Source organism: Pelophylax lessonae (assembly GCF_965119305.1).
Source record: "Pelophylax lessonae genome assembly, chromosome: 3".
Lineage (NCBI taxonomy): Eukaryota > Metazoa > Chordata > Amphibia > Anura > Ranidae > Pelophylax > Pelophylax lessonae.
Genome location: NC_138770.1, coordinates 22,812,507 through 22,839,587, shown reverse-complemented (window position 1 = coordinate 22,839,587; position 27,081 = coordinate 22,812,507). Strand labels below are relative to the sequence as shown.

The following is a 27,081-nucleotide window of genomic DNA, read 5'->3' as shown; positions in this document are numbered from 1 at the left end:
GGATGGACAGTGACCTCCTGTTTATAAAAATGCCCAATGAATCTCATTGATGTCATTGCTCCTGTATGTACCGCCTGCCCTAAGTAAATGTCCAATGGACATTCCCTAATGCATTCCTAGCTTTGTCTTAAAAATTGTAGGGGCATTGAGTATATTGCTTCCATGTGCAGAAGTAGCTGGATATTTGTGTCCTAAAATTGTGTGTAACTTGTGCTGTTTTTATCTGTAGAGACCAGCGATGATGAAGAGGAGCAGCAGGAGGCTCATCCACCTCAGGCCCACTGTAAGTACTTTGACTGTGAATGCGTTCTGTGTAGGGTTGAGTGGACACCTAGATGTCCGTGTTCGACGGGTTCGGCCGAACTTTAAAAAAAAGTCCGGGTCCGTGTCCCGGACTTTTACCGAACTTTTCCCGGACACCGAACCCCATTGAAGTCAATGGGGACCCGAACTTTAAGGCACTAAAATGGCTCTAAAACACCAATGGAAAGGGCTAGAGTGCTGCAAATGGCAGCAAAACGTAGTTAAGAGCATGGCAAGTGCTCTGCAAACAAATGTGGATAGGGAAATAACTTAAAACAACAAAAAAAAAACAGAAAAATAAAACAATGTTCTTCATCTCTGAAGGACGAGGCCCATATGGAGTAGGAGGGAGGTTGAGGTGGTGGTGGATGTGGCGGTGTCATAGGCGTGCGCACAGGGTGTGCCTGGTGTACCTGGGCACACCCTAATCACCTAGGGCACATAGCATTATCGCTCTGTTTGCCAGTGAGGAGATGGGAAAGATCTCCCTCGCACCTGCTCTGCTCTATTTCTCTTTGCCAGCAGGGAGAGTAATGTATCGGGGCCATGTACATGTAGGCAAACACATGCATGTGTATTTCAACTTTGGGGTGCACACCCTAATGCAATAGGCTGTGCACACCTATGGGCGGTGTAGGTGGAAGCGGCGGTGGAGGAGGACCAGGGCCGGATTAAGAGCATCATGGTCTTGGTGCTGAGGATTTTGAAGGGCCTTAAGGGCCGTGCCTTGGCATGCACCCAGAGGAGGAAGGGTGCAGCCATGCATGCCTAATTCAACATGGGATGCTGTCTCTGAAGCCCATAAACACATCCATGCATCGGCAACTGTCCCTCCTTGTCCGGCCTTCGCGCTGTGTGGGGAGGTTCTGAGGGTGCTGCCTAGGGGAAGCGAGCATAGAAGCCAGACTTCTGTGTTTACAAGTGACAGAAGAGCGGTCACAGTGAATATGGCCAACCCGGGGCCTATATAAAAGGTAGGGGCCTGCATGGAGCTGCAGCTCCAATAGCCCCTACGTTAATCTGGCCCTGAGGAGGAGGACGAGGTAGCCAACACTGCTTCTTTTCACAAATTTTAAATGAGGGTACACCCCAAAAGAGTGAGAAAGAGCAAAAATGGAACAATGGCTGGGTAAGGTCGGTATCCATTGCTATTCTGCACAAGGTACGGAAAAGTCCCGTGGGATCCATGCCTGGTTCATTTTAATGAACGTGAGCTTGTCCACATTGTCTCTGGACAGGCGGCTGCGCTTGTCTGTTATAACACCCCCAGCCGTGCTAAATACCCGTTCAGATAATACACTGGCTGCAGGGCACGCCAGCACCTCCAAGGCGTAAAGGGCAAGCTCAGGCCATGTGCCCAATTTGGAGACCCAGAAGTTGAAGGGGGCAGACCCCTCATTCACTACATGTAGGCGTGTGCACACATACTGCTCCACCATGTTGGTAAAATGCTGCCTCCTGCTAAGACGTTCCATCTGAGCTGCTGGTGCTGCTGTTTGTTGTGGCGTGCTGACAAAGCTTTTCCACATTTCGGCTATGCTAACCCTGCCTTCTGAGGTGCTGGCGGTGCCCTGGTTGAGTTGGCGACCTCCTCCTCCTCTGCCTTGTGCTTCCACTGTGGCCCCGCTGTCAGATGGGAATGCCAGCAGCATCGCGTCTACCAGCGTGCGCTTGTACTCGCGCATCTTGCGATCGCGCTCCAGTGAGTGAATTAAGGACGGTACTTTGTCCTTGTAACGGGGATCCAGCAGCGTGGCCACCCAGTAATCAGCACAAGTTAGAATGTGGGCAACTCGGCGGTCGTTGTGGAGACACTGCAGCATGTAATCGCTCATGTGTGCCAGGCTGCCCAGAGGCGACGAAAGGCTGTCCTCTGTGGGAGGTGTATCGTCCGTGTCCTCTGTATCCCCCCAGCCACGCACCAGTGATGGCCATGAGCTGGCCTGGGTGCCACCCTGCTGTGAACATGGTTCCATCTCCTCCTCCAGCTCCTCCTCCTCCTCATCCTCCAGAACTGTGCCCCTGCTGGACAATTGTGTCCCTGGCGTTTGTGTGTGCAGGAACCCACCCTCGGAGCCCCTTGCGAATGACTGCCCTGAAAGCCTTTGAAATGTTACCTCTTCATCCTCCTCCTCCTCATCCTGTGCCACATCCTCTTCCATCATCGCCCGAATTGTTTTTTCAAGGAGGCATAGAAGTGGGATAGTTAAGCTGAGAACGGCGTCATTGCCACTGGCCATGTTGGTGGAGTACTCAAAACAGCGCAACAAGGCACACAGGTCTCGCATGGAGGCCCAGTTATTGGTGGTGAAGTGGTGCTGTTCCGCAGAGCGACTCACGCGTGCGTGCTGCAGCTGAAACTCCACTATGGCCTGCTGCTGCTCGCACAGTCTTTGCAGCATGTGCAAGGTGGAGTTCCACCTTGTGGGCACGTCACATATGAGGCGGTGAGCGGGAAGGCCGAAGTTACGCTGCAGCCCTGCCAGGCGAGCAGCAGCAGGGTGAGAACGCCGAAAGTGCGCACAGACGGCCCGCACTTTCTGCAGCAGCTCTGACATATCGGGGTAGTTTTTAAGGAACCTCTGCACCACCAAATTCAGCACATGCGCCAGGCAAGGGATGTGCGTCAAACCGGCTAGGCCCAGAGCTGCTATGAGATTTCGCCCGTTATCGCACACCACCAGGCCGGGCTTGAGGCTCGCTGGCAGCAACCACTCATTTGTCTGCTGTTCCATGCTCCTCCACAACTCCTGCGCGGTGTGTGGTTTGTCCCCCAAACAGGCAAGTTGTAAAACTGCCTGCTGTCGTTTAGCCCTGGCCGTGCTGAAGTTGGTGGTGAAGGTATTACGCTGTCCGGATGAGGAGGCGGTAGAGGATGAGGTAGCGGAGTAGGATGAGTTAGGAACAGGAGGCAAACTGAAGCGCCCTGCAATCCTCGGTGGTGGAAGGACATGTGCCAAATTGCTATCCGCCTCAGGCCCATCCGCCACTGCATTTACCCAGTGTGCCGTTAGGGAGATATAACGCCCCTGACCGTGCTTACTGGTCCACGTATCGGTAGTTAGGTGGACCTTGGCACAGATGGCGTTGCGCAGTGCACACCTGATTTTTTCCCCCACTTGGTTGTGCAGGGAAGGGATGGCTTGCCTGGAAAAGTAGTGGCGGCTGGGCACGACGTACTGTGGGACAGCCACCGACATAAGCTTTTTAAAACTGGGCGTCTCCACCAGACGGAATGACAGCATTTCAAAGGCCAATAATTGTGAAATGCTGGCATTCAGGGCCAGGGATCGCGGGTGGGTAGGGGGGTACTTCCTCTTCCTCTCAAGTGTTTGGGAGATGGAAAGCTGAACGCTTCCACGGGACATTGTGGAGATGGTTGTTGGTGACCCAGGTGGTGGTGTTGCTGACAGATCGTCTGCTTGCGGGGTGGCAGGTGCCGGTATGACTACAGAGGTGGCTGGAGCGGCCAAGACTGCAGCAGAAGAGGAAGCAGGATGAGCCAGAGACGTTTCTTGGTTTTGAAGGTGTGTACTCCACTGCAGCTCGTGCTTTGCACTTAGATGCCTGATCATTCAGGTTGTGCTCAGGTTGAGAAGGTTTATGCCTCGCTTCAGGCTCTGATTGCACAGGGTGCAAACCACTCGTGTCCTGTCATCAGCACATTTTCTAAAGAACTTCCACGCTAGAGAACTCTTTTGAGCTGACTTTGGTGCGCTCGTTCCCTTGCTGCGTTGGGCAGTAGCAGGCGTAGTGTCTAGGGCACGGCCGCTCCGCTTCTGCACCCTGCTCCCTCCTCTGCTGTGCTGGTGGCTCTGTGCGACCACCGCCTCTTCCTCCAAACTACTCAGGTCACCTGCATGACCTTCATTCCATGTGGGGTCGAGGACCTCATCGTCCTCCACATCATCTTCCACCCAGTCTTCACCCCTGCCCTCCCTGTCGGTCTCCACAATGCTGAACGCCGCAGCAGTTGGCACCTGCGTTTCGTCATCATCGGAGACGTGCTGTGATGGTCCTTCCATGTACTCATCTTGAGAAATAAGTGGTTGGGCATCGCTGCACTCAATCTCTTCCACTTCTGGGGCAGGGCTAGGTGGATGGCCCTGGGAAACCCTGCTGACAGGGTCCTCAAAAAGAATAAGAGACTGCTCTATGGCTTGGGGCTCAGACTGCTTGCCTGATTTGCAAGGGGGTGAGGTGAAAGACGGTTGGACATTGGCTGCAGGTGCCAACTCTGACCTTTCTGCAGTAGACTGGGTGGGAGACAGTGTGAAGGAACTGGAGGCACTGTCAGCAGCAAACCCATCTACTATCACCTCTCTGTGTTCTGGCCTCATCACTTCTAGAGGCGTATGATGCCCTACCAAATACTGATGCAGGTTCTGTCGCCTACTCACACTTGAGGAAGGTGTTTCACTTGTGCGTGTAGCTGGCACAGATCGACCACGTCCTCTCCTTGCAACAGGAGCTCTAGCAGCAGCACCACCACGACCCAGGCCACGGCCCCTATTTGACGCTCTCCTCATATTTCTGAAATTTAAGATCTTGCCCTAGAAAGGTCTTTATTGAATAGCGGAACAAAAGAACAACAGTATCGCACAGGTGTATCTCACAGTCAAATATGCAAACTATGCCGCAATTTAATGTTTTTTACACCAAAAGGGTGTATATTGAATAGCTGAATAGGATAAAAAACTGTGTATCTCACACGTACAAACACAGACTAGGCCCGATTAAATTTTTTCCTACCCTAAAGGGAGGATGAGGAAGAGGAGTATGGAACAGGCAGCACCCTCAAATCTTCAGAAGTATGAGATGAACCCCAAAAACTTGGAAAGGTGGATCTCACACGTACCGACACAGACTATTCCGCAATTTAATTGATCCCCAAAGGTTTTTATTGAATAGCGGAATAGGAAATATGATAAAAAAAAAGTGTATGTTTTTCACACGTACAGAAGCACACTAGGCCCCAATTACTATTGTTTGTACACCTAAAAGGATGGAGGAGGAGGAGGAGGAGGAGGAGTATAGAACAGGCAGCACCCTCAAAGCTTCAGAAGTATGAGATTGTGTTCACTGTACCCCACAAAGATTGTGTTCACTGTACCCCACAAAGATTGTGTTCACTGTACCCCACAAAGGTTTTGTTCACTGCACCCCACAAAGATTGTGTTCACTGTACCCCACAAAGGTTTTGTTCACTGCACCCCACAAAGATTGTGTTCACTGTACCCCCCAAAGATTTTGTTCACTGCACCCCACAAGGATTGTTTGTCTTCACTGCACCCCACAAGGATTGTCTTCACTGCACCCCACAAAGATTGTGTTCACTGTACCCCACAAAGGTTTTGTTCACTGTACCCCACAAAGATTGTGTTCACTGCACTCCAAAAGGATTGTCTTCACTGCACCCCACAAAGATTGTGTTCACTGTACCCCACAAAGGTTTTGTTCACTGCACCCCACAAAGATTGTGTTCACTGTACCCCACAAAGGTTTTGTTCACTGCACCCCACAAAGATTGTGTTCACTGTACCCCCCAAAGATTTTGTTCACTGCACCCCACAAGGATTGTTTGTCTTCACTGCACCCCACAAGGATTGTCTTCACTGCACCCCACAAGGATTGTCTTCACTGCACCCCACAAAGATTGTGTTCACTGCACCCCACAAAGGTTTTGTTCACTGCACCCCACAAAGATTGTGTTCACTGCACCCCACAAAGATTGTGTTCACTGTACCCCACAAAGATTGTGTTCACTGCACCCCAAAAGGATTGTCTTCTCTGCACCCCACAAAGATTGTGTTCACTGTACCCCACAAAGGTTTTCTTCACTGCACCCCACAAAGATTGTGTTCACTGTACCCCACAAAGGTTTTGTTCACTGCACCCCACAAAGATTGTGTTCACTGTACCCCACAAAGGTTTTGTTCACTGCACCCCACAAAGATTGTGTTCACTGCACCCCACAAAGATTGTGTTCACTGTACCCCACAAAGGTTTTGTTCACTGCACCCCACAAAGATTGTGTTTACTGTACCCCACAAAGGTTGTGTTCACTGTACCCCACAAAGGTTTTGTTCACTGCACCCCACAAAGATTGTGTTCACTGTACCCCACAAAGGTTTTGTTCACTGCACCCCACAAAGATTGTGTTCACTGTACCCCACAAAGGTTGTGTTCACTGCACCCCACAAAGATTGTGTTCACTGCACCCCACAAAGATTGTGTTCACTGTACCCCACAAAGGTTTTGTTCACTGCACCCCACAAAGGTTTTGTTCACTGCACCCCACAAAGATTGTGTTCACTGTACCCCACAAAGATTGTGTTCACTGCACTCCAAAAGGATTGTCTTCACTGCACCCCACAAAGATTGTGTTCACTGTACCCCAAAAAGGTTTTGTTCACTGCACCCCACAAAGATTGTGTTCACTGTACCCCCCAAAGATTTTGTTCACTGCACCCCACAAGGATTGTCTTCACTGCACCCCACAAAGATTGTGTTCACTGTACCCCACAAAGATTGTGTTCACTGCACTCCAAAAGGATTGTCTTCACTGCACCCCACAAGGATTGTCTTCACTGCACCCCACAAAGATTGTGTTCACTGCACCCCACAAAGATTGTGTTCACTGCACCCCACAAAGATTGTGTTCACTGTACCCCCCAAAGATTTTGTTCACTGCACCCCACAAGGATTGTCTTCACTGCACCCCACAAGGATTGTCTTCACTGCACCCCACAAGGATTGTCTTCACTGCACCCCACAAAGATTATGTTCACTGTACCCCACAAAGATTTTGTTCACTGCACTCCAAAAGGATTGTCTTCACTGCACCCCACAAAGATTGTGTTCACTGTACCCCACAAAGATTGTGTTCACTGTACCCCACAAAGGTTTTGTTCACTGCACCCCACAAAGATTGTGTTCACTGTACCCCACAAAGATTGTGTTCACTGTACCCCACAAAGGTTTTGTTCACTGCACCCCACAAAGATTGTGTTCACTGTACCCCACAAAGGTTGTGTTCACTGCACCCCACAAAGGTTTTGTTCACTGCAGCCCACAAAGATTGTGTTCACTGCACCCCACAAAGATTGTGTTCACTGTACCCCACAAAGGTTTTGTTCACTGCACCCCACAAATATTGTGTTCACTGTACCCCACAAAGATTGTGTTCACTGTACCCCACAAAGATTGTGTTCACTGCACTCCAAAAGGATTGTCTTCACTGCACCCCACAAAGATTGTGTTCACTGCACCCCACAAAGATTGTGTTCACTGTACCCCACAAAGGTTTTGTTCACTGCACCCCACAAAGATTGTGTTCACTGTACCCCCCAAAGATTTTGTTCACTGCACCCCACAAGGATTGTCTTCACTGCACCCCACAAGGATTGTCTTCACTGCACCCCACAAAGATTGTGTTCACTGTACCCCACAAAGATTTTGTTCACTGCACCCCACAAAGATTGTGTTCACTGTACCCCACAAAGATTTTGTTCACTGCACTCCAAAATGATTGTCTTCACTGCACCCCACAAAGATTGTGTTCACTGTACCCCACAAAGGTTTTGTTCACTGCACCCCACAAAGATTGTGTTCACTGTACCCCACAAAGGTTTTGTTCACTGCACCCCACAAAGATTGTGTTCACTGTACCCCACAAAGGTTGTGTTCACTGCACCCCACAAAGGTTTTGTTCACTGCACCCCACAAAGATTGTGTTCACTGCACCCCACAAAGATTGTGTTCACTGTACCCCACAAAGGTTTTGTTCACTGCACCCCACAAAGATTGTGTTCACTGTACCCCACAAAGATTGTGTTCACTGCACTCCAAAAGGATTGTCTTCACTGCACCCCACAAAGATTGTGTTCACTGTACCCCACAAAGGTTTTGTTCACTGCACCCCACAAAGATTGTGTTCACTGTACCCCACAAAGGTTTTGTTCACTGCACCCCACAAAGATTGTGTTCACTGTACCCCCCAAAGATTGTCTTCACTGCACCCCACAAGGATTGTCTTCACTGCACCCCACAAGGATTGTCTTCACTGCACCCCACAAAGATTGTGTTCACTGCACCCCACAAAGGTTTTGTTCACTGCACCCCACAAAGATTGTGTTCACTGTACCCCCCCAAAGATTTTGTTCACTGCACCCCACAAGGATTGTCTTCTCTGCACCCCACAAAGATTGTGTTCACTGTACCCCCCAAAGATTTTGTTCACTGCACCCCACAAGGATTGTCTTCACTGCACCCCACAAGGATTGTCTTCACTGCACCCCACAAAGATTGTGTTCACTGTACCCCCACAAAGGTTTTGTTCACTGCACCCCACAAAGATTTTGTTCACTGCACTCCAAAAGGATTGTGTTCACTGCACCCCAAAAAGATTGTGTTCACTGCAGCCCACACACAGAAAAATGGATGTGGATCACTGACACCTGCCTATCTCCTATCCCACACCACACAGCAATATCGATTGTAGTTTGTAGAACACAGTTTCCCTAAAATTCAGCAGACTCTGTCCCTAACAGGATTGAGAAGAGATCGTAGATCAGGAGAACTAAGTGCAGACCCCACCCCACACAGCAATATCGATTGTAGTTTGTAGAACACACTTTCCCTAAAATTCAGCAGACTCTGTCCCTAACAGGATTGAGAAGAGATCGTAGATCAGGAGAACTAAGTGCAGACCCCACCCCACACAGGAATATCGATTGTAGTTTGTAGAACACACTGACCCTATAATTCAGCAGACTCTATCCCTAAAATGCCTACAACTCGCCCTGCCTAAACACTCCGACCTGTCCCTCAATTCTATCCGGACACAAATGGTTTTTTCCTGCCTATCTTTCCCTAATCAGCAGCCAGCACGTTGATGTGTGCTCTGTCCCTGATCTAAGCAGCATAATGACGCCGCTGCGGCTGCCTCGAACTTATAAAGACTTGGTCACATGCTTCAGACGGCCAATCACAGCTACTGAGACATTTGCAGGCATGGCTGGGATGGCTTAAGGCACACCAGTTAAACGATTGTTGATTGGCTGTTGAAAGCCCGCCATGAAAAGAGCGCCAAAACATGCAAAACCCTGAAATAAAACGACCGAACACGGATTTTTACCCGAACATACAGTAAAGTGTCCGTGTCCATGTTCGGGTAACAAAAATCCAATTATTCGGTACGAACACGAATAATACAGTCCGTGTTCGCTCAACACTAGTTCTGTGTCTTTGTTCTAAGTTGGAGGGCTGCATTTTTTTTATTATATATGTTTTCTCTTTTGTGGTTTATGTAGTTTCAGTGATGGGTGAAGAGGAGGAGGGTGAGAAAGGAGGAGGAGATGGAGGAGGCAGGGGAGGAGACAGTGGAGGAGGAGAGGGAGGAGGAGATAGCTGAAGAGAGGGGCGAGGAGGACACCTTCCCTCAAGCTTAATGTAAGTACCCTCCATGTGTTTGTGTCTTCTCTGGGTCCCTGTTTAAACTGGAAGGGCTGCAATGTTTGTTTGTCTTGGTTTTGGTTGATGTAGCAGCAGACATCTATGATGTTGGGGAGGACAGGGGAAGAGGGGAGGCTGCCCCCCCCCCAGCCCACTGTAACTACCTTCAATGGGTTGGCCTACTTTCTGTGTCCCTTTTCCAAATTGCTGTTCTTAAATGATTGTATTTTTTCTTTGTGTTTCTAGTATCTGCCATGTGGTCACCCCAAGGGGAGGAGGAGGAGGCCCATGGAGGAGAGGAGGCAGGCTCCCTTCAGGCACACTGCAAGTACATTCAATGGGATTCTCACGTGTAATGTGTGTGCTAGGGTGATGTGTATATGTGCAAATGTAAGTTTGTGGAAGATTCAGTGTATTTTAGCTAGATGTGACAAGAAGGTTGAAGTGGAGTTTGACATGGAAGATTGTGAAAGTCAAGGATAGAGAATATCCTATCAGGGCCATCTAACAATGACCACTAATTGCAAGTTTATTTTGGGCAACACAGTCAGTGTGGAGAGGGTTAACTTTCCCGATTTGATTGTTCTTTCTAAGCATCAAAAAAGGAGATGGTCAAAACACTTTGATGTTGTTGGTGCCTCAGCCATACCTTTTCAGAGAACCACCTTCAGCACAGAAGCATGGAGTACATATCTTTAAGGCTACATGGTAAAGGGAGGTGCTGCGCTAGAAACTACTGTAAGTGAGTATATATCAGTCCAATAAGACAATAGGTCCATCCATCCACCAGGGTCAGCTGTTAAGGCAAATAGGTGCTACCACCACCAGATCACCTCCAACCACACTGCCTCCTACTGTCCTGTTACTAATGCAAAGCATCCATATCCCACTATAGGCTCATCCAGAGTTCATATTCAGCACCCAGTAAGGCCAGATAATGGTCCAGGATCAGGCAGGCTCCCAGGAAAGGGTCACACAAATTCCCAGGCTCAGGATCCGGTCCCCAGGGAGGATTAACATAAAGCCCCAAGAATAGAAAAACACTCAGAGTATTACGTATGAAATAAAGGGCAACATTTATTTTAAAGCTGTTCAACTCCCATAAACATGCAGAGCAGGGTCAGTGTGTGTGTACAGTCCAACCGACAAAATGGCCGCTGCGTCCTCGGCACAATGACGTCACACCTTCCAGTCCCACCCAACGCGGCGTTTCGTCAGAAAATGACTCATCAGGGCCCCTGAAGCAGAAAGCTTGCAGAGTAGCAATCAGCTTCAGCACTGAAAAGGTGCAAAAAGCTTCCTTTCAGGGGAGGGGGGGGGGGAAGGAGAGAGAGAGAGACATAGGTGGGAGAGAAGAGGATGAGAGAGTGAGAAAGATGTAAAAGAGTAGGGGGGTTTAATGGGTAAACATTTAGAGAAAGACAAAAAAAGGGGGAGGGGGGATATGGTGGGGATAAAGATGAGAGGAGTGGGGGTTGATGTTTTCCATGACTGTCTAACCTCCATTATGTTTTGGGAATTTCATTGCTAATCTTCTTTTTCTCTCTCTCTTCACAGTTTCTTTTTAAAATTTAATTTAAAATATATTTATTACAAACAATATCCAAATTATTACAAACAGTAATGACAAACATAAATATAAAAAAAACTAACATAAAAAAAACATGAGGTGGGGGCTCAGGAGGTGGGGGGGGGGGGCTGTTGCAAAAGTTGCAGCATCTGCTGCAAGTACAGCTGTGCCTGGGGCCCATGGCAAAGTAGGAATTGTACCCAGGAGCTGACACTTATATTGTATTGCCTCAGCCCACTGAGCTATTTATCAATCTGTCTTGAGCCGTAATCTTTAAGCCCAAAGAAGACAATGGAAATGTGCCAACAGCATATTTCATAAAGCAATAACAGAACATCAAGACACACACACACATATATATATATATACTGTATATATATATACATATATATTTATTTATTTATTTTCAGGTACTTATATAGCGCTGTCAATTTACCCAGCGCTTTACATATACATTGTACATTCACATCAGTCCCTGCCCTCAAGGAGCTTACAATCTAAGGTATATATATATATATATATATATATATGTATAGATTTACAATTGGCTTACCAGTAGACAATCTCCAAATAGACAAACTCTCAGATCAGCTGGGATAATTGGCGATTTTATTTAGAATCAGCTGTGAATGCTGTCACTTGGTGAATGCCCCCACTTCACAGGCATGTCCAATCATCTCAGCTGCATGTACTTATCACTAATTTTACCACCATTTAACAATCTGTAGACATAAACCCCCCAACACAACTTATGTGATGATGGTCGGACTAGAACCCACGACGTATCAGTCAGTCATTCACTATTGAATTTAACGATCACAAATTTGCCTGGGCGTTATTTTAACTGATTTAATCACTTTTAGACCGGAGGATTTGGCTGCTCAATGACCAGGCCCTATTTTGCAATTCGGCACTGCGTGACTTTAACGAACATTTGCACGGTCGTGCAATGCTGTACCCAAATTAAATTTACATCCTTTTTTCCCACAAACAGAGCTTTCTTTTGGCGGTATTTGGTCACCTGTGCAATTTTGAAAAAATAACAATATTTTTCACATTCTTTTATATGAAATTCTCAAAAAAAAAAAGTAAAAATCTAAATTTTTTAACATTTTAGGCAATTTGTTTTCTACTACATATTTTTGGAAAGAAAACTGCAATAAGCGTATTTTGATTGGTTTCCGCAAATGTTATTGCGTTTACTAAATACGGGAAAGATTTATGTCTTTATTGTTTTTTTTTTCTTCTACTAGTAATGGCAGCAATCTGCGATTTTTTGCGGGACTGTGACATTGCGGCGCACAGATCGGACCCCTGACTGACATTTTTGACACCTTTGGGGGTACCAGTGACATTACTACAGTAATCAGTGCTATACATATGCACTGTTACTGCAAAATGACACTGGCAGGGAAGGGGTTAACAGTGTGGGTGATCAAGGGATTAAATGTGTACCTAGGGGCGTGATTCTAACTGTCAGGGGGCATGGCTTGTGAAGTCATCACAGAGACATGCGATCATATATAGCAGGATCACATAGCCTCTGTGATCACTTCAGGGAGAATGACAGAGGGTTTTGTTTACATCAGCCGTCTGTCTTTCTCCCTCTGCTGCGGGAGATCGCGAGTGGCCGGCGGCCATCGGAGCCGCCGGTCACACGCGCTGGCTCCCCAGCTAACAAGCGGTGGTGGGCACGCGCCTCCGACGGCGCACGATCGCCCTCAAGCTCCACCCAGGCGAGCGCCAGCCTGCCGCAGTATATCTGCGGCGACTGGGGCTAAAGTGGTTAAACACGGCGAGAAAAAATAGAACTGGAGCAGTGCAATTTTTTCAGCTTATTGAATTACTCCCCCCCCCCCCGTGTCCGACAGTTCGCCATAATATGCAGTCCTGCTATACAGCGCTGATCACCGCCATTACTAGTAAAAATATATATCCCATAGTTTGTAGATGATATAACTTTTACACAAACCAATCAATATACACTTATTGGGGATTTTTACCAAAAATATGAAGCAGAATACAAATTGTAATAAATTGATGAAGAAATTTGATTTTTTACATTTCTTTTTATTGGATGTTTTAAATCAGAAAGTAAACAATATTCTTTTTTTTTTTTTAAATTGTCTTTTTGTTTATAGCGCAAAAAATGAAAACCGCAGAGGTAATCAAATACCACCAAAAGAAAGCTCTATTTGTGGGAAAAAAGGACATCAATTTTATTTGGGTACAGCGTCGCACGACCGGCAATTGTCAGTTAAAGTAACGCAGTGCTGTATTGCAAAAATGGCCTGGTCATGAAGAGGGGTAAATCTTCCGGAGGATAAGTGGGTAACTAATGCCTGGAATCATGGTCATGGAAAGATTTGTCAGGACGCCTGAACCCTCCTAGGACAGCCTAGGATGAATGTGTTCCCCGTTCCCACAGAAAGATTGGTCTCTTGTACAATGTCACGTCGGGTTATGTGTCGGTCACATTCATTCAACTAGACAGACCTCTAAGTGTGAAAGCTTACACCACAAAATGTACTCAGCCAATGAAAGGTAAGGACTCCATTTTTATTTTTCTCCTGCTATCAATGGCCAACACGGTACAACACTTTATCCATGTCTTTGGTGATTTCTGATCTCATTTTGAAGTTCTTACATGATGAAGATCAGCCATGGAGTATATCTGAGGTGTATATCAGGGTGTGCTTCTTCCACACATGTCCACCAACATTCATATAAAAGACATTTCCCGCACTCAAGGCACCAATACACCTCCAGGGTTGTGTGGGATCTCTGATGTACGGAAAGACAGGACTTCAGTGAGGAACATTCCCTCATTTAGGACAGGAAAGTGGCTTCTTGACCATGTGACATTTCTGATGTCTGTAAAGATGGGACTTCTGAGAAAAACATTTCCCACACTCAGGACAGGAATATGGCTTCTCCCCCATGTGAGATCTCTGATGTCTGTTAAGATCGGACTTTTTTGAAAAACATTTTCCGCACTCAAGACAGGAATACGGCTTCTCTCCTGTGTGAGATCTTTTATGCACATTAAGACGGCATTTAAAACTGAAACACTTCCCGCACTCAGTACAGGAAAACCTCTTATCTGTTGGAAGGACGGCACCGTCCCTCACAGTCTGAAGTTCCTCATGATAAGAGGAATACGATGGTCCGGCACTGTCCCTCACAGTCTGAGGTTCCTCAGGATAAGAGGAATACGATGGTCCATCTACACTGTGTGGTCCCGGATGGACATTTGAGGTAGCCGGGTTTTCTCCTGGACTATACTGTGTGATGTCCTCATCTTCTAATTTACAGTCTGGAGACAAAGTGAGACAATCCTCTGAGGTTTTCCTCATCTCCTGTCCATCTACTAAAATAGAAATACAAAGATTATTACTAGACATCAGCAGATTGGTTCCCCTAAACCAAGACTCCGCCCACATCAGGCAGCTTTGTCTCTGAGGATCTTACGATCCCCCCTCAAGGTAACTAGTAAATGGGTCCTCTGATCTCCTACCAGTTCATTTCTTTATTCATGGACCTTAGTCAGAGAGTGAGGAAACAACGAGAACTGTCTTTTATAGGAGTGACAGTGATGAGGGGATTATAGGACGAGTGTCCCCTCCCCCTCTATTACTCATTGTCATCTTCCTAACACAAGAAGTCCTGCACTTACTTATTTAGTCCATGATTTAGTCATGAATAACAGCGGGGCTGAGCCCCACCAGAGGTCAGAGAGTGAGGATGGGAGGAGAACAACCAAGATGAAGACTGGACTGATCCTGAAGACCACCATCATTGGGTTATTGACTCCTCCCTCATTATCACTTTCTGTTTAAGGTTCCAAAGTTGGAGGATGTTATCACATTATTATACCCATGTAAAAGTCTGAGCTCCAATCAAATCATCAGATATAAAATGTCCAGCTGGTAGGAAATGGGTGTAGCAAAAGAGAATCCATATTATGTGTATATATAGCAGTGGGTAGAGGGGAGAGAGTAGAAGTCAGAAGTATGTAATATACAACATAGAGTATATAGTGCAGGAGTCAGGAGTATGTAATGTACAAATTAGAGTATATAGTGCAAGGGTCAGGAGTATGTAATGTACAATATACCGTATATAGTGCAAGGGTCAGGAGTATGTAATGTACAATATACAGTATATAGTGCATGTTGCAGAGTGCGATCACTGGGTGCAGCGGAGTTCTTTCAGATCAGACATTGTGGAGTAACAGGAACTGGCTTCTTTATTGGAACATAACCACAGAGAGCAAAGATGTCACCTTCTCATGGTGAGAAAACACAGACAGGAAGAGATAACCAACAAGCACAGTACAGTGTACAGGAAATTACAACACATCATAGAAAATGCATAGCATATCACTGAGTATTAGCGACATCTAGTGTCCTATTCGTGAACTGCAGCAGGTAATAGGCTAAGCTTTAAAGTTGTTGTATCTCCAACAGTGCAGGGTTCAGGAGTATGTAATGTACAACATAGAGTATATAGTGCAGGGGTCAGGTGTATGTAATGTACAACAGAGTATATACTGCAGGGGTCAGGAGTATGTAATGTACAACATAGAGTATATAGGGCAGGGATCAGGAGTATGTAATGTACAACACATTGTATAAGATACAACAGATACAGAACAAGAAATTGCCCAGTGGGACTTTAATTGAGGAGGACTCAATAGTCATTATTGCTCAATGCGTCTGATTTATTAATTAAAACCATCATACAAAATATTGCAGCATAAAATATATTCATATCTGAGTATATACATCAATCCATAAACGTGATGATGCAAATTATTAATAAAACATGACATGGCAGTATCAGTATGCACATAAATATATCTTGTACGCTGAACTCGGCGCGTTTCGTGGGTCGCATCGCCCACTCATCAGGAGTATATGTATAAGAGCATGTCTGAAAAAAATGTAATGAATGTTTTTAGTCAACATGCAGAATGGATGGCTAGTGGAGTATGGAGACTCAAAACCACGCATTGCTCACACCACGCATTGTTCCACCAACACCCCTCACATCGCTGCCATGGAGACTTATACTTGCACATCCCCTTTCCTAGCACTTATCCCACTTTTCCTGCCTTGTCTAAATTCTCTATATCTCTTTCATTGTCTTTATATTTCTTGGCCCATATCTACGTCTCTACATGCTGACTATACGTGAATACTTTTATTTGCCATCTAGGATGATATAGCTGCATATGCATTTACACTCACATTTATATTTTCCATTTAGAGACCACTCATTCTGAAATACATAACATTTCATATACACAAGATACCTCCTCATCCGGTGTCTGGTATAGCATTTTTGGGTCCTGCTCCATCAGCTCCCTTTTCAGGCATATTGGATGCTGCCATATGGCAACATTGTTTCCAAGCAAGGTGACGGGGTTACTATGTGAGTATGGTGTCTCCCCACTTGGGTCCCACGTTTGAGTCTCCATACTCCACTAGCCATCCATTCTGCATGTTGACTAACAACATTCATTACATTTTTTTCAGACATGCTCTTATACAAATACTCCTGATTAGTGGGCGATGTGACCCACGAAACGCGTCGTGTTCAACGTACAAGATGTATTTATGTGCATACTGATACTGCCATGTCATGTTTTATTGATAATTTGCATCATCATGTATATGGATTGATGTATATACTCAGATATGAATACATTTTATGCTGTAATATTTTGTATGATGGTTTTAATTAATAAATCAGACGCATTGAGCAATAATGACTATTGAGTTCTCCTCAATTAAAGTCCCACTGGGCAATTTCTTTTTCTGTTTATAGATAATTGGGATGGAGGTGTACTCAATTTGCAGTGTAGTTCCATTATGTCCTGTTCCAAGATACAACAGATAGAACTATATAGTATCAGAATAATGTAATGTACAACATAGCGTATATAGTGCAGGGGTCAGGAGTATGTAATGTACAACAGAGTATATGGTGCAGGGGTCAGGAGTATGCAATGTACAACACAGAGTATATAGTGCAGGGGTCAGGAGTATGCAATGTGCAACATAGAGTATATAGTGCAGGGGTCAGGAGTGTGTAATGTACAACATAGAGTATCTAGTGCAGGGGTCAGGAGTGTGTAATGTACAACAAAGTATATAGTGCAGGGGTCAGGAGTGTGTAATGTACAACATAGAATATATAGTGCAGGGGTCAGGAGTGTGTAATGTACAACATATAGTATATAGTGCAGGGGTCAGGAGTATGTAATGTACAACACAGAGTATATAGTGCAGGGGTCAGGAGTATGTAATGTACAATAGATATTATATAGTATAAGAGTCAGAAACTTAAATGTTTACTTGAGACAAGTTGCAGAAGTCCCACACCGCTGCCTCCCATCTCCTGAGACTGCACTCAGTGACTTGGATGTGAGACTATAAAGACATATCCCTCCACCCAGCACAGCCAACAAAACAAGTAAACCCGGGATAATTGTTCTGTCAGAGATCTTACTAGACCTGGGCATGGGGCAGAAGACCCACATCACATGCCCTAGTTGCCTAGGTCTAGTAAGGCCAATGGTGATAATGTACATTTTGCTGCCAGCTGAACCCCAGAATCTCCATAAATCCAGTCTAGAGACATAAATTGTGTCTGCAGCACAGAGAAGGAAGATTATCCGAGAGAAATACAGGAATACAGGACGGGGAACACAGCTCAGGAAAGTGACCAGGGGATTACAGGCTGATATCACCCATTCCCCGCCCTACTCTGGACCAATCAGTGAGCAGTATGGGTGAAGGAATGTATTCAGTGTTAATGACCCACCTGTGCTGATCTCTGTAGGAGTGTCCTCCTCTATAAATGTCCCCGTTATTCCATCCTCCTTCGTAGACTGCTGATCATCACTCACATACGTCTCTTCTTCTTCTGCTTTAACCTCAAATTCTATATCGATTGGATCTCCACTCTAAACCAAGAAAATGAGAGTGAATATCATCTGTAAAATATAAGCTCAGATAAAAAATCCACAGATCATCTTTATGTCCCTGTTCTAGATGCTCTGTCCCACCAACCTTGTAACAGTGAGGGATGGTGTGACCTTCCTGTGTGGAATCCCGGGAATACAGAGGACGGGGACATCTCTCTGGTGGGTTCCTGTTATTAGGTGGCTCCATCATATCCTTGTGTCCTTCTGAAAACTCCTCCATCACTCCATACTCCTCATCCTCCTCTTTATACTCTTCTTTAACAACAATATTATCATCCCCGAGGTTTCCACTCTGAATATATAATAAAACATTCATTGTAACAAACATGCTGTGTATAAATTATAACTACCAATAATTGTCACTCATCTACCTGATGATGGTGGGGGATGGTGTGACCTTCCTGTGTGGAATCCCGGGAATACAGAGGACGGGGACATCTCTCTGGTGGGTTCCCATTACTGGATCCATCTGTAGGAAACACACACACTGACTGAATACATTGTTTCTATGTGTTTATCAGATGATGGGGGATCTAGGTGGAGCCTCCGTACTGCTCTCTCCTTTACAATAAAGTCTCCTCTTACCCGGTGATGTGAGGGGCGGCTGATTCTCCATCATGACGTCTTTGTAGAAGTGGATCTACTGATCCTCAAACATCAATCCATATACCCAAACAGTTTTTGTATTTAGTGGCCATCACTTTACCTGTGCTGATGTCTGTAGAAGATTCCTCCTCTTTAACTTTGTCCATCATCCCAACCTCTTCCCTGATCTGCTGATCCCCCCTCACATACGTCTCTTCTTCCTCTTTAACCTCATCTTTTATATCTATCAGATTTTTATTCTAAACAAACAAATAGCAGGGAATGGTTTCTTTAAAATGTGAGCACAAATAACCTTATACCTAAAAGTGGAATATATTTTTATACAGTCAGATCACTTTTACGATCTCGACATTCATCTTCACCTACCTGATGATGGTGAGGGATGGTGTGACCTTCCTGTGTGGAATCCTGGGAATACAGAGGACGGGGACATCTCTCTGGTGGGTTCCCATTACTGGATCCATCTGTAGGAAACACACACACTGACTGAATACATTGTTTCTATGTGTTTATCAGATGATGGGGGATCTAGGTGGATCCTCCGTACTGCTCTCTCCTTTACAATAAAGTCTCCTCTTACCCGGTGATGTGATGGGCGGCTGATTCTCCATCATGACGTCCTTGTAGAGATCCTTGTGTCCTTCTAAATACTCCCACTCCTCCATGGAGAAATAGACAGTGACATCCTGACACCTTATAGGAACCTGACACACACAATGATACAGTCACCATCCAGACACATCCCTTGTCTGTTACTGGATAATGTCCCAGAATTCCCAGCACCGCTCACCTCTCCTCTCAGCAGTTTTCATAAATAGTAAAATTAAATGACCTTCCCAGAATCCTCCTCAACCGTAAGGTGTGTATTTTTATAAAGCCCTACTTCATGGACACCTCCCCCTCCAAGTCTGTAGGTTAAAGGCTTGGCATAGGGAATTCTGACATCATTACATAAAATACAGGATCAACAGTTCTGCTTTGGTTGCGAGGATGAAAAGGATCCGCCCACATCCTAAGAGCATCAGAAAAATGCCACATGGAGGGACATTGGTATGAAGAGCTGTGAGGTCAGTGTGATGTCATAGAATTCTCTGACTTACCTCTTCAGAGGCCCCTAAAGTCTTTCAGCTTTACTAAACCCTCACAGCCCCTCAAGCCCTCTACTTTCCACTGAGGCCTCAGAATTTTCCTCCCTCTGACACCAATGATGGAACATATTCTTCATGGCAGGCTGGGGAATGTTTTCTTCCTTCTGACGTCACAGTGACTATGGAGGAAGAGGATGGACATGACCGGGGGGGGGGGGGGGGGGTTACTGGGTGTAAATACAAAATAAGATCTTATTACTATTTTTATCTGACATCACTTCCTGTCTGTATTCCATAGAGATTTCCTGTCTGTATTCCATAGAGACGTCCTGTCTTCCATAGAGACTTCCTGTCTGGATAGAAGTGAGATCACCACCTTGTGGAGCTCAGAGGAACTGCAGCCCTGAGAAACATCTCGTGTGAACACGGCCTTGTGCTGTGTGTGTATGTACTGTATATCCTTATAGATGGGGTCATCTCCACTCCCACCAAGGGGGAGAGAAATATATTACTGCCTAGTCCAGCCTTTCTCAGTCAGGGTTCCTCTAAAGCTATTGTGGAGCCACTTATTAGCAGAGTGATGGAGGTCTGGTGAGCGCACAATCTGAGTGTGAGCACCAAGAGAGCATGGGATTGGTGTTTGGGGAAGGAGGTGTTTTGTAGTCCACTACACACAGTTTGCTGGAGCATATACTGAGATTTGGAGGAGGGAGCTCTGGAGGTTTGGAGACATTTATTGGTGGAGATATAATTTAGTGAAGTATAAAGGAGACGTTGGATGGACTTTGGGGTCACTTTATGGTTGATCACTGGATACTGATAAGGTGAAATGCGTAGATGATTTATCACATCTTTTACGTTGATGATAAGAGGGCGGGATTTATGGATATAAGGGGAGGGCTCATTGTATTTATCCCCCATTTCCCGATGCTGGACAATGCAAGAAGCTGACACTCTATAAGAAGTCTTGTCTCTGCCAGCTGGGGAAATACGAGTGGGAAAACGAGTTGTTGAGGATTTGAATAGTAAACTCCTTCATTGTTCCTGGTCAGCTGGGGAAATATTGACTCCCAGACCTTCCCAGCCAGAAAACTGGTTGGAGGATTGGAATAGTAATCTCCTTCATTGTTCTCAGCTGGGAGTGTCGGGGGTTTCATTGACTTGTACCCAACTTCACTTCCACAACAAACTCTTCTCTAGGAATCTATGAATTGGGGGATAGATTGTGTCTGTGACCCCAAAATTACCTGCACTTGGTTTTTTACTGACATTTTCTGTTTCCTAATCCATTGCGCTAATATCGTGTGACATAAAACATTGGAACTACCACCATTTTATTCTCTAATAGGTAAATGGGTGCTAATAGGCTGCAGGGGATCTACTGAGACACAGAAAGGGAAATGGGTGCTAATAGGCTGCAGGAGATCTGTTGAGACACAGAAAGGGAAATGGGTGCTTATAGGCTGCAGGAGATCTGATAAGAGAAAAGGCGGGGGTTGAAATGAAGCAGATCTCCTGCAGCCTATTAGTATCTATTTCCTCTGCTGAGAATAAAATGGTGGTGAAATTATTTTTCCTTTATTTCATTTTATTTATCTTACTAAGTTGTGTGTTCATTTGCCACCCGAACATTATACCACCCACCCAAACATTATACCACCCACCAGAACATTATACCACCCACCAGAACATTATACCACCCACCAGAACATTATACCCACCCACCAGAACATTATACCACCCACCAGAACATTATACCACCCACCAGAACATTATATCCACCCACTAGAACTCCACCAGACAAAGCATCACACTGCCTCCGCCGGCTTGTCTTCTTCCCATAATGCATCCTGGTGCCATCTCTTCGCCCACATCCCTTGCAGCCCCATATACAACAAACTGCAATGCCCATTTCTTTGCTTTAAAAAAACAACAACTTCAGGGAAAACATGTTTACTTGCTGCCAAATATACCCCGCCCACTTCCAGATGACATTGTAATGAGATAATCTATATTATTTACTTCACCTGTCAGTGATCATAATGTTATGGCTGATCAGTGTACAGTACATACACACTAAAATATGTGGATACATTCATCTATAAAGTGTTAGGTGCTCAAAATAATATTCTCGACAGATCTACTGCTTCCACTTCACACCTACTTCATTCATATCATAATAGTTGCTGCAATATTAAATAAACGAAAAACCTGTGAAAATTCATGTAATCATACAATAATTTGTGCTCAATATAGTGTTCTCTGCAAGTCCACTGCTTCCACTTTGTAACTACTTCAATTAATTTATTTTGCTAAATTAAATCCACAAATGAATGAAAAGTTGATAAGGTGTGAAAGTTCTCTGTGCTCCAAACTGTGCCAGCTGTAGTGTAGCCACGCCTTCTTCCACCTCTTACACATGTGATGGTGAGGGCGCCCCCTTAGTAGTGCTTCCCCACTCACCAGAGCAATATGACTCCCAGCTTTTCATCTACCAGAGTCACAAACCTCCTTCACACTCTCCTCACCTCCGATGGCAAAGGAACTGGATCCTCCTCGCTCACTCCTGCAAGTCTGCTGCGCTTTCTGTCAGTCTCCCATCTAGATTCGGCTTCCTCCTCCGACCGCTGTTCCAGCAGGAGCTCCGCCTCTTCATACACACTCAGGGAGGAGAGAAAGGGGAAGGATATACAGTACATACACACACAGCACAAGGCCGTGTTCACACTACCAGACGGTTCTCAGGGCTGCAGTTCCACTGAGTTCCACAAGGTGGTGATCTCACTTCTACCCAGACAGGAAATCTCTATTGAATACAGACAGGAAGTGATGTCAAGTACAGACAGGAAGTTCCGGGTGAGAGGTGAGATGGGAGGAAGTTGAGAGGAGACGTTGATGGAAGAGGCAGCAGAGGAGGTAATAAGATCTTATTTTCTATTTACACCCAGTAACCCCCCGTCATGTCCGTCCTCTTCCTCCATAGTCACTGTGATGTCTTTTATCTCCAGCAGATGATGATACACACATATATAGTGTGGAAACCTAGATTAACCCCTTCAGGGTGAGAGCATTTCCCCACTTTCGGGGCCGGAACATTCTCTTCATTTTGGAGATAAATTCTAGTAATATGTTCCTCTAAACAAACAGCACTGACAATAAATAGATAAGACAATGACCATCCTGACTAGAGATGGACTCGGGCGTGTTCGAGTTCGCACGTGCCCGATCCCGCCAGGAAGCCGACACTGCACTCCGCTAATCACAGACAGTGAGACATTTCCCGATCCACTGCCTGTGATTAGTGGACTGCAGTGTCGGCTTCCTGGCGGGATCGGGTAAGTGGTAAGTGTGAACACGCCCGAGCCCATCTCTAATCCTTACCATACATGGCCTACAAAGGGCAATTATTACACAACACAGGCAGCCAATGGGCAATCATTACAATATGCAGCCAACACAATGATGGAGTTCAGGGGTCAGGAGTATGGAGCCCCTTACATTGCTGGTCAGGAGGAAGAAAACATTCCCCAGCCTGCCATGAAGAATATGTTCCATCATTGGTGTCGGAGGGAGGAAAATACTGAGGGCTCTGAGGGAAGTAGAGGAGCTGAGGGGATGTGAGGGTTTAGTGAAGCTGGAAGACTTTAGGGGCCTCTGAAAGGGTAATGTATCTGATTGACGCTGAGAACCTTGAGAGGGTAGTCAGGCTTCAGGCCTCTGAGGGAATAGGGGGCTGGAGGGCTCAGGGGACTCTGAGGGACAGACGGGGGGGGGGTCTATGATTGTCCTTCCACCCCACCTGCACTTATTTTTAAGACATTACAGAACTGGCAATCTTAACCATCTTATTGTCCCACTGGTCATGTGATTTGTTCTGGAATATTATGTAAGATGAAGAAGGGAATTCCTTCATTCGTTGGTGAGCACTTGTTCTTAGAGGAGTTCTGTTTCAACTGCAAACCAGCTCAGAAACCAAACAAATCCAACATAGAAAAGGGAAATTCTGATCTGGCAGGCTAGGAGGGTCCAAGGTCCTCCAAGATGTAACAAATCCAAAACAGTCCAGATTAAATGTATTCTCATGGGGACAGTAGTTCTTAAATGTCCAGCAACCCTCCTATTACCACCCTCAAATCCCTATCCTATTATTGTGTGACCAATACTATCCAAATAATTCTTACTTTCATTTCCCAAAGTTATCCGTCTACAAGGAGACCTGTATAGATCAAATGATGGCACCAATGAGGATGGAGGAGGACCGAAGTCACATGACTGAGAAGATACTAAACCTCACCCTGGAGATCATCTACCTGCTGACCGGAGAGGTGAGGAGGATTCTGGGAGTTCACATGACATTACTCTTATCTCTATTAATAAAATACAGACCTGACCGGAGAGGTGAGGAGGATTCTGGGAAGTCACATGACATCACTCTTATCTCTATTAATAAAATACAGACCTGACTGGAGAGGTGTGGAGGATTCTGGGAGGTCACATGACATCACTCTTATCTCTATTAATAAAACACAGACCTGACTGGAGAGGTGAGGAGGATTCTGGGACTCTAACATGATATTCTTATGGGTTCTTCAATACAGAGATTTCCTCCACTGAAGTCAGGAGATCATATGACCATCACAGTGCCTCCATGTGATTCCCTAAAACCTGAGAGACACAACATGCAGAAGATTCTAGAAGTCACCAAGAAGATGATGGAGCTGCTGACAGGAGAGGTGAGCGGTGCTGGGAATTCTGGGACATTATCCAGTAACAGACAAGGGATGTGTCTGGATGGTGACTGTATCATTGTGTGTGTCAGGTTCCTATAAGGTGTCAGGATGTCACTGTCTATTTCTCCATGGAGGAGTGGGAGTATTTAGAAGGACACAAGAATCTCTACAAGGACATCATGATGGACAATAGAGATGGCCTTGTGGTTCGCCCGGTGGTGGGTTCGCGGCGAAATTTGCTTGTTCGCTACCCGCCAATTTTGCGAACACATGGCGTTGTTCGCAGAGGCCTTATTAGTTTACATTGGGGAGAACTTTGACCCATTACACAGCCATTAGGTGGAACGGGACAGCCAATTGAAACATTTCAGCACATGGACATGCCCTCTACCTTATAAATAGACCAGAGCTGTCGGCCATTTCACATTCTGCTTTTTGTCAGCGTAGGGAGAGGTCTGCTGTGTTCATGAGGGGGGGATTGCCAGACACAAATAGCTCTGTTAAGATCCACAAAAGTCCTTTTCAGGGCTGGTATTTCGGTATAGGTCTACTACAGTCTCTTTTGAGTTTAGGGACAGGTATCCAGTCTGTGCTTTAGGGACAGTTAGAGATCGGCAGTGACACAAATCGCTCTGTTAATGTCCACAAAAGTCATTTAAAGGACTGCAATTTATTTGCTATTGATGTGCAGTGCACTATATAGGGGTGTAATCCACGGTATAATATACTTTGTAATATAGAAAGCATATTATAGTGGATTTGTATTGTGTACTGTGCAGCATTGTGACTGGTGTGGTGACTGAGCGTTGCTGCAGCAATACTACAAACAGTGACAAAATCACTTTTAATGTATTATAACTGGTGTGATAGACCAGTGGCCCCCCAATACCACATATTGAAGTGGGGTGTTATCTGAGTATACTTTTACAAGTGTATTTGTGTCCTGCAACAATATTGCCTCTTTTGCTGTGTTAACTCTGCTACACACAGTGCCAAACTCACTGGCCAATTTTTTAACAACTGGTGTGATAAACCAGTGGCCCCCCAATACCACATATTGAAGTGGGGTGTTATTTAACAGTATACTTTTCTAAGAGTGTATTTTAGTCCTGCAAAAATGTGTCCTCTTTTGCTGTGTTAACTCTGCTACACACAGTGACAACAGTTACTGGCCAATTATTTGTAGAACTGGTGTGATAAACCTGTGGCCCTCCAATACCACAGATTGAAGCGGGGTGTTATATACCTTTTTTCAGATATACTGCGATTCTCTAGAGACTTTTGTCACAGGGTAGTTTAAAAATATGACAGGCAGAGGAAGAGGCAGACACTTACGCAGGGGTGGTAGGGGTAGGGCAGTAGGCCGGAGCCAAAGTGTGAAGTTGCAGAAGGTGCGTTCAATTACGTCAAAGGCCGCACCAGACTTGGTTGAGTGGCTCACTCAGCCTTACTCTTCTGCACCCTCCTCATCCTCTCTATCTGCACCCTCTTAACTCTCTGCTGTTTGCACCCCCAAAAACACCACCACATACCCTCCGTTGAGTCTCTGGAATTATTTTCCGATCCATCACAAGACATTTGCGATGCGCAGCCATTGTTGGCATCAGATCAGGAAGAGGAGGTAGCAACAGCCGCCACTCAGCAGTCTGACGACAGTACCCAGATCAGCCCAAGGAGGTTGGTCCCCGCTGTTGCTGCCTACTCCGAGATATCGATTGTTAGTGGTGGGGAAGGTGACGTGGATGATGACATGTCTATGGACGTCACATGGGTGGCCACAAGAGAAGAAGACATTTGCGATGCACAGCCATTGTTGGCATCGGATCAGGAAGAGGAGGTAGCAACAGCCGCCACTCAGCAGTCTGACGACACATGGGTGGCCACAAGAGAAGAAGAGGAGGGGAGTTCAGAGGGAGAGACGGACCGGCAGATAGGGAGGAGAGGCAGGCAGAACATGCATTGCACAAGAGGTACAAAGCAGACTGCAAATGTATCAGGAGCGAGCCATCAACCATGTACAGTCACATCTGGCGCTCTCAGGACGCCAACACATGGCTCCGCAGTGTGGGCTTTTTTTAATGTGTCCGTTGCTGACAACAGTGTTGCCATCTGCAGCCTTTGCAGTCAATGCATAAGTCGCGGTAAGCCCAACACTCACCTAGGGACAACTGCCTTAAGAAGGCACCTGAACTCCCATCACCGAGCCCAGTGGGAGCAACACCGTCAGAACCCACAAAGCCACACTCCAGGCTCTCACCGTCCAACCTCTTCTCCTTCTCCTCTCTCCTCACATTTGTCCTCCACTCCACCTTCCATGATGCCGTCGTCATGTTG

The 27,081-nt window shown here is 45.8% G+C and overlaps 2 protein-coding genes and 1 pseudogene across 3 annotated transcripts in view; 1 reads left to right on the top strand and 2 right to left on the bottom strand.

The window, feature by feature from the left end:
* Window positions 1–27,081, bottom strand: part of LOC309550703 — a 167,092-nt pseudogene that overhangs the window by 52,194 nt on the left and 87,817 nt on the right. Inside the window, exon 5 of the transcript XR_014226168.1 lies at window positions 19,296–19,393. The product of XR_014226168.1 is annotated as an uncharacterized misc_RNA (transcript). The remainder of the gene's footprint in view (window positions 1–19,295; window positions 19,394–27,081) is intronic.
* LOC309549773 (gastrula zinc finger protein XlCGF66.1-like) overlaps window positions 1–27,081 on the top strand; it is a gene marked incomplete at its 3' end in the record, with an annotated part of 313,385 nt that overhangs the window by 282,459 nt on the left and 3,845 nt on the right. Inside the window, exons 2-4 of the mRNA XM_082250283.1 lie at window positions 24,214–24,342; window positions 24,616–24,750; window positions 24,837–24,965. Coding sequence (XP_082106409.1) covers window positions 24,247–24,342; window positions 24,616–24,750; window positions 24,837–24,965 — 360 coding nt within the window. The 5' untranslated portion in view covers window positions 24,214–24,246. The remainder of the gene's footprint in view (window positions 1–24,213; window positions 24,343–24,615; window positions 24,751–24,836; window positions 24,966–27,081) is intronic.
* On the bottom strand, window positions 16,535–19,285 carry LOC309549774 (uncharacterized protein; the record flags this gene model as incomplete). Its single annotated transcript, XM_082250284.1, has 4 exons — window positions 16,535–16,612; window positions 18,409–18,615; window positions 18,695–18,814; window positions 19,271–19,285. 4 exons carry the CDS (start codon window positions 19,283–19,285, stop codon window positions 16,535–16,537), a joined length of 420 nt encoding a protein of 139 aa, XP_082106410.1.